General features: G+C 49.9%; 1 protein-coding gene across 1 annotated transcript; it reads right to left on the reverse strand.

The window, feature by feature from the left end:
- Nucleotides 1-1792: 1792 nt before the first annotated feature.
- On the reverse strand, nt 1793-7874 carry LOC125508816 (protein DWARF 53-like). The gene is made up of 3 exons (XM_048673610.1): nt 6177-7874; nt 4192-4438; nt 1793-4060 (listed from the first exon to the last, which is right to left on the reverse strand). The coding sequence occupies exons 1-3, from the start codon at nt 7325-7327 to the stop codon at nt 2072-2074; spliced, it is 3387 nt and encodes a 1128-aa protein (XP_048529567.1). The 5' UTR covers nt 7328-7874; the 3' UTR covers nt 1793-2071.
- Between the last annotated feature and the right edge of the window lie 506 nt (nt 7875-8380).

The raw sequence follows: 8380 nt of genomic DNA on the forward strand, positions 1-8380 counted from the left end.
TAAACCATAACTTCGATTTTAACATGTTATATATGAAATTTGATTATAAAAATGTGTAGAATCTGAATATGATATTATTTTACATGTTAAATATTTTTAAAATATTATTTTGAATGCAAACTTAATCTGTAGCACATGATCCGTTTTTCTTTCGTGCCGACGGTGATCTGGACTGCAAATAAAGAACCATTAAAACTAGATTGAGAGAAAAGAAAGCATCGATAATCACGCATGCACACCTTTGAAAAAACTCGCAGGGGAAAACAATAGATTTCTCATCTTATTTCGAGCAAGTGCGCGCATATTGATTCCTTAAGTGCAAAGCATAGGAATATGTTGATACGCACAAATAAGCAAAGTCCCTTCTGTATGAGTAAACAGTACAGAAAATAACAGCCTTTCCTAAAAGAAAAATGAATAAAATCTTTACACTTCATAGGCACAAATCATCAAAGTCGACATATGCTATACATTAATAAAAATAATATCTTTGCCTGTTATTTTCTTCAGAGAAACTAACATACGTTTTATGTACATTAATAAACTAATATATTTACATGTTATTTTCTTCAGCCATGTGATCAACTGAAGGAACAAAGTTTCCCCGTGAGCATTATTCATGTGAACCCAAAAGTAAGCATGATTAATAATCTCACAGTGATCCATGAGAAATTTGTGACACATACAAAAAATTGGGGGAGGGGGGAGGGGGGAGGGTGCTCACCATGGTCCTCCCAGCCGCGGGACACCACCACTTTGTCAATCTTTCTCCCACCTGCCGCCTCTCCGAAGACGAGGCTCTTGCATCACCAATCCACACCAACCAGCGGCAAGGTGTGTGTGCGTGCTCATAATCATAATATCGAGTTTCTGCAATATTTTGGAACACAAAAGTAAAGTTGCATAAGTTGACGAATACATTAGACATTAAAAAATGTTGAAACAAATAGATTAGTATATGAAACACCAATTAGCTTGAACTAATGAGTAACTAGAGCATGTGTGGAATCTGAAATGAATCCGGAGGGATAATCCTATTGCTTGGTTGATGTTAAATTCAGAATGGGTGTTGGCATCGTCATGAAGTGAAATGGAATCACGTGGGTAGGGTAGAGTATCGCGATATACCTTAGCCTTGACCTTCACTCTACGGCCGGCTGTCAAATGCATGGATAGCTAGGATATCAACTGGAATCAGGACGCGAGAGTTCTTCACCGCGCCGTTCTCGTCGCCCGCCCGTTACCTTCAAGGGCATCTTCATCAAGGGGCGTCCACTGCCGCCGCCTCAATAGGGTTGCGAGTGTAGTCGGCGGCATCTCGCTCACACCAATGATTCACCCTCGGTCATAAGAGGGAAGGGATCGGGAGGGACGGGGTTTGGGGATGAGTGGAACCGACAGCCGCAAGAGTAGCAGCCGCCCAGAGGGAAGAGGAGATCGGCGGCGGCGTACGAATAGGAGACCCGCATGGTCGTGCCACCTTCTCTTGTACTCCGTAGGTTTTTCTCCGCAACGTGTCGATTCACTCTGTGCAGGTCTGTAAGGAGGTTGCTAGAGGCCCATTAGGCCCAATTTATCCGGAGCACCCAAAAAAGCGACCGGAGCAGTGGTCCGGGATGGTTAGCGATCGTTATTAGCAAACATAACCGGATTAGAAGCGACTCCCGACTCATCCAACGGCAAAAAATGCTTCAAACTAGCAATCCGATTCACAACTCATCCAACGGCCAAAAATGCTTCAAACTAGCGATGATGCCCCGAGAGGATTGGGAAAGTGCTCAGTTTTAATGTATCTAAATAACAAAGCTACTATATATTTGCAGCACCACATATACAATCAGTATACATTGGCAAAGAAATCAACAATAGTTACAGTCAAAATCTATACACTTGCCAATATATATTGATCGACGAAGGCAGTGCATCATCAACTGAGGTAGACTGCTAGCAATCAACTAGTGTGGACTACAACTTATTTAATTCGCAACCAGGCTTATAACGCTATACTACCGTGGACTAGCTACCAACAATGACGCGATCCATCACAGTATATACAGATATCGTCATCCATTCATCGCCACTCCAGGATTATTCTCGAGGGGAGCAGCGGTCCAAAACCGCCGTCTTCCTTGGCCGCCGTCGCTGCTGCTGCGCCGTCCTCACAGGCCACTAGCCTAAGAGCAGAGCTGCTCGCCTGCTTGCTGCGCTTGAGCTTCAGCTCTTCGAGGCTCCTGGCGAACACCTGCTCCAGCCAGGCCCGCAGAGGCCGCCGCCCGTCCTCCGATGCCCATGAGGCCGCAAGCATTTGCTCCATCGCGCCGTCGCCGACCTCCAACGTGCAGCCCGAGCCCAGGATGCTGCCGAGCACACTGCTCACCCCCTGCAGGATGTCGTTGGCGAGTTTGCCAAAGTCGAACGCCTTGAATTCGATCGCACCGTCGACCAAACCCATGAGGCTGTCGATGGACTCATCTGGACTGTCGTTGCTGCTGCCGTCGTCGCCGTCAGCGTCACTGGATCCATCGTCGCCGATGGGGAGGTTCAGGTCGAAGGGCACACTTGATGTTCTGTGCGGACGCTTCGGATTGCTCGGTGATTCTAGCTGCTTTTCTTGGTCGTCAGAAATGTCAATTTTCCTCTTACTGACACAACCAGAGTACACAGAAGTTTGAAGTTTGGTGAGAGAGTGACCTGGGGAAACTGCCAGCTTACTGCTACTAGGGCCTCTGCTGGTGATCTCCGTGCCTGACTCTATCAAGATCTTCAGTTGTCGTCCTCTAGCAGCCAGGATCTTCTCTTCCGAGAAAGTATGCCCCTCTTCCACCCCAACCGAGACATTTTTGCTGCATCGCGCCAATCTTGTTGACAATATTACTATGGAGTCATTAATGGCAACTTCCTTGCCGCGCATGTCTCGGAATCTGCCCGTGTCAACGGCATGAGAGAGGCTGTCCTGAACAAGGCAGTCAGCTTTATCAATGTTATCGAGGAAGATCACACAGCGCCGCTTCTTGCTCAACTCATCAACGATGCAATCTATGCCAGTCTTTCCTCTGAAACTTGAGCCGCCCCAGTCCTGGAGGCTTAGGTCCAGATAAATGAAGCTGTCTTGGCTGCCGTGCACGAGCTCTGCCAGCGCCACCGCAACTCTCCGCTTGGCCATACTGTCAAAACCATGAAAACTGAACCAGATGTCGTTCTTCCTGCTTGTGCCGCGGCGCCTCTCTGTTGACTGGCAGCCAACAATGGATCCACAGATAGCACTCAGGGCTTCCTCCTGCCTTCCAACCACCTTGAACAGGCGTTCCACGAGTAGCTTGTAGTCGCTCAAATCAGAACCTTGTGCTGCAAGGTGTGAGGGCTTTCGCCATTGGCCAAAGGCAGACACGCCTCCTGAAGCTGGTGAATGCAGAGCACTAGGTGATGGTTGCCCCATATTTGTGGAACTCCGGGAGCTGTAAGGTTGTGCAAAGGGCTGTGGGGGCTTCATATTCAAATCATCCACCTTACTGGGTGTCAGGTGGGTAGACTTCTCTGAATCCACCACATGTTTCCAGCTCACAGAGCTTGTACCCTTGGATGAAGATCCACGAGGCGTACTCAACACCAAGTCCGTTGCCACGGATCCAGCAGCTGATGGCGACATGCAATCTTCACGATCATGGCAGCTTGACAAGTGTTCTTGCCGCAACTGCGCATGCCTGTCTTGAAATTGCTCGTCACCCTTTGAATGCCTCCCTTGAAGATTCAACACAAGGCCTTCGTTCCTTTGGTTGGAGATAGACGGAGGTGAAACACTCTTGTTTGGGGTTGCATTCGTATGTGTAGCAGGTACTGCAGAAGGCCTAATAACCTCCCTTTGAACTGTAACCGACTCGGAGCCTTTGCTCAGAATTGCTGATCTTTCTGTGTCAACAGGAACACCAGTATAATGTGGGAATACCTGGTAAGGACCTGTGTTGATCCTCTGGCTTCCTTGGTGGAGCCGCAGGCAGTACTCGTTCCACTTCTTCTGCAGATTCAATATTTTTGATTTCAACACCATCTGATCATCTCTAACCTGCACTGAAGAAAAACTGCACACCTTTTATACCAATGAGATGCAAAATTATCCATGTATTTAACACGCGGCGCGTGCGCGTTTTTGCTGCTGTACTAAAAACGTTTCAAAAGACATAAATAGCTTCACACCTTGATTGCATCCAGTCCACTGTTAAGACCCATCATGCTGCCATTCTGAAGCAGGGAAGACGGACCTCCCTGGTGATGGCCTTCAGCTGTAATGCCACTCCCTTTAACGATTGTTGTGACTTCTTGCTCACATCTATCATTGCACTGTTGACACCGGAGGGTTTGCGGGCAAGGGTGCGCTGCGAGGCTGTTAGACTCGTATGAACCACTGACAAGTCCACCAAAAGGAAGGAACGATTCCACCAAGCTGCAAATTACAAGATTGAAACTGTTAGGTCCAGTGGCTGAAAGAAACTGCAGTACATGACACTGTGACAGAAGCCAGACCAAGTACAATGAACTATTTCTGATTCCACAGCAACTTTAGGTACAGCTAGTCATACCATTGATACATTTATGACCCCAATTTTGGCTGGGCATTAGAATGTCCGGTCAGAGAACAAATTTGCTGCACTAGGCGAAACCTAACTCTTTCCCGTGAAAATGCATTGTTTAGTGTCTCTTACCCTTCTCATCAAGCTGTTATAAATTGCAAGTGCATGAATCTTATGGCAATAAAACCTCTACTATATTGCCATATGTAGTAGTATAAATGTACAACGAACATCCAAAGGATCAAATGATACGAGAATTGAAATTTGAAAGATCAGCAAGCAAAACTTATCAGATAAGGAACAAACAGCGAGCCAAGGAATTACTGAAGAATATGGCTAGTACCCATCAAATAAAATTAAAAACAAGATGGGTCGAATGTCTGAAACTACTAGACATCACATTATCAACCCAGATGCAGTAAGTGCATATAAAGAATCTTCATGTAATAATCAAGTTTAGCTAGTAAGGCCTTCCACTATGTAGGCCAAAAGTGATGCCAAATTTGCTTTTTGGATATTTGGCACCGATGCCCTACATTGTCAAGCCGATGCCAAATAAAAATTCATGGGCACCGGAGCATCTACTTGCTCCGAAGCCAAATCCATCGAGCAAATAAAGTAAGGGCGTCGTACTGCAGTGAGTCAGGAAGGAGGGCAGTGAGCCAGGAAGGAGAGACGCTGGCAGTGGGGTGTCTTGGCCTGGTCTATACTATTTTATGTATGTGGGTCCAAGCTTCAATCGATGCTAACTTCTCAACATGGTGTGAGCAGTGCTAAATATTTTGTATCTGACATAGATGTGTATGTGGCAAACTTTTCAGAGTTTTGGCACCTAACACATAGTGGAAGGCCTAATGTATCCAAAGAATATACTGCATGGAAACACTCCGTGTCTTAAGCACCACTAGTCAATGATAAAACCATCATACTCTTGGCTCTGACCAGTACAACCCAAATCATCTTTCAAGTATACTATCCGAATTCAAGATGAAACAGTTCTGAAATACATAACAAAATTCAAGTTCCATTTTCCCCGCCATGGAGCACTTGAATAGTACAGTATCAGAAAGAAAAGGAAAATGTGCAGAGAATGAACTGAACCATAGATGGAACAACCACAATAACATGGCTTCAGTTTGACGTACTTCATAATTCAAATACGGTAACAAGCATGAACACATTGACCGCTTAAGTAAGCATATCCGGGCAGGTAAAACCACTATAAACTGTCGGCAGGAGAAAATGGTTCTACTAGCTAGTACATAGATTATATATTTAATAAAGACCTTGTTGAGCTACGTGCACTCCACTAGTAGTAATTACAGTACACTCAAATGAAGCATGCATCGCTGAAAAATACCAAATGCTACGATGGGCGTACACGCTTATATGGAATGAAAACATCGTACGTGTAGGTCAGACAAGAAGCATCGTACGTGTAGTAATTTCGAATTAAGAAACATCCGGATAATAAACTAAGCACCGAGACCAGTCAGCCACCTAATGGTTGCCAATCAAACCCTAAGCATAAACAATTACTATGACAGATATATATGTGCAAAAGTTTCAAAAAAAAGATATATATGTGCAAAAGTGAAAGGGCTTCTTCACCTTGCGGACTTGGGTAAAGGAGATGCCGTGGTTGCCGGAGGCATGAGCCCGCCGGCGCGCACCGCCGTGATCGGCAGCAGCTGGAGCTCCCAGTCCTTGTCAACCAAGGGGAACTTGGACAGGAAGGTGAGGTAGGTCTCGTAGGTGGCCGACCACCCCATCACCCAGACACGCCCCTCTCTGTGCGTCTCCAGCACCCGCGTCACCTCCGCCACCACCCGGCGCCCCCTCTCCTGGAGCTCGCCGTCATCGGGGACCAGTTCTCTGAGGTCACCGACGCTTACGACGAGGCCGGAGGTGGCGCCAGCCATCGCCGCTTCCACGCCGAGTTCTGTTTGGTCGATGGAGTTTGGACCGACGGGGAGGACGCGGTACGGCGAGGCCGCGGCGAAGTCCGCTGCGGCGGACGCGGCCCCGACACCCACGAGCATGGGGTTGCGGCCCCGGGCGAGGATCTCGGCGATGCGGCGGCCGTTCTCCTCGCCGGCGCCGCCGGCGATGCTCCCGGCGGGCGAGGGCACGTCGGCGTCGTCGGCGGCGGCGAAGCTGCAGAGGAAGAGAGGCGGCGGGCGGGCCCGCGTAGGGAGGCGGCCGAGCAGCGGCATGGGCGGCGCGGGGCGTAGGATGGCGAGCTTGATGTCGGCGCTGCGGAAGCCGGCGTCGTCGAAGACGCGGCTGACGACGGGGTCGTCGAGGATGGCGAGCAGGAGCTGCGAGAGCTCGACCCTGACCTGCGAGGCGGCGGTGGCGGCCTGGAAGGCGGCCTGGTGGTAGAAGTGGTAGGTGTCCGGGTTGCGGCGCTGGTTGGCCTGCGAGCGCTTGATGGCCGCCATGAGCGAGTTGGACACGGGCGGCTCCGGCTGCTCGTCGGCGGACGAGGAGGAGGCGGCGGAGGGGAGCCTGTCGAGCGAGACGGCGAAGCAGAGCTCGAGCGCCTTGAGCTGCACGCGCGGGGAGTAGGCGGCGCTGCGGGCCCGCGCGAGCGCGTCGCGGAGGAGCGGCGGGGCCTGCTGCGCGAGCAGCGCGGCGACGAGGTGGAGCGACGTGGTCTGCGCGTGCACCCTGCGCCGCGCGGACACGACCGCGGCGTCGAGCGCCGTCACGGCCGCCGGCGACAGGCACTGCCTCGCCGCGGCTACCGGCGTGGGCATCTCTCCGCGGGCGCACGGGGGGATTTTCGGCTGGCTGCGACTACTTTTCACCGGGCATGGGGCGCAAGCGTAAAACGCCCGAGCCCGAGGGGTAAACCGCCAACGACAGCGAGGATCGCTTCGGATTTTTCGGCTTCCGGGATGGGGATAATAATCGGCTGGGAGTGAAGGTGGATTGCTTGCTTATAAACCACGACGGATATCGTCTGGTTCCTCTCTCTTTTATGGTTTTCGGCGTGGTGAGGCCCATCGGAGTGGGGAAATTTGGTGGGGTGGAGCATATATGCGGATGCGGCAGCCCTCGTCACACACTGTGGCCTAGCGGCAGTGCAAGCGCGGATTGAGATTGAGATTGAGATCGAGATTCCTCCTCCTTTTGGCCATTGCCCCGCCCGCTCGCCGTGCTCTGTCGTGTACTCCTCCCCATCCTAGCTGCTGCAGCATGATTGTTCCCTTCCATTTACCGCACACTGCGGCATGAGATCGTGTAGCCCAGGCCTAGAAGATGCCCAACGCAATGGGATCTAGCATAAGCTATGGGCACAGTCGCAGGATGCATGCACCCTGCCTCCCTCTTGAATAGCTGGTGAAGCGCTCATTCATATGGTCCTCCGATGATTTTCGCACGACCAATTATTGGCCCCCGACGCGGTCCAACTACATGTTTGTAATGGGAATTTCAGCCTTTTCTAATTGCGGAATCCACCTTGAGCGGGGGAAAAACGTTTTTTTGTGTGTGTGGCTTGAGAAACAAACCGCATCTTTAGCTCGATGTAGACGTCTATTGTTCTGTTTATTGTTAGGCTTACATCACATCCGTCCGATTTTGTTGTCGACCCGTGCTGTCAAAGACGCGCCGGAAGATATTTGTGTGTCTCCAAATTGATTTGTCCCTCGTTTCCAGCCACACATGCACCTTGGTTTTACTGTCTTCCACATATGAGTGGATTGAGCAATGTACATAGTACTATTATTTTTTATGAGGGAAAGCAATGTACATAGTAGAGAGAGGTCTAGAGAGAATCCACTAGAAATGTTGCCTTTGTGCTGTGC

The sequence above is a fragment of the Triticum urartu genome, chromosome 5, assembly GCF_003073215.2.
Source record: "Triticum urartu cultivar G1812 chromosome 5, Tu2.1, whole genome shotgun sequence".
NCBI classification, from domain to species: domain Eukaryota; kingdom Viridiplantae; phylum Streptophyta; class Magnoliopsida; order Poales; family Poaceae; genus Triticum; species Triticum urartu.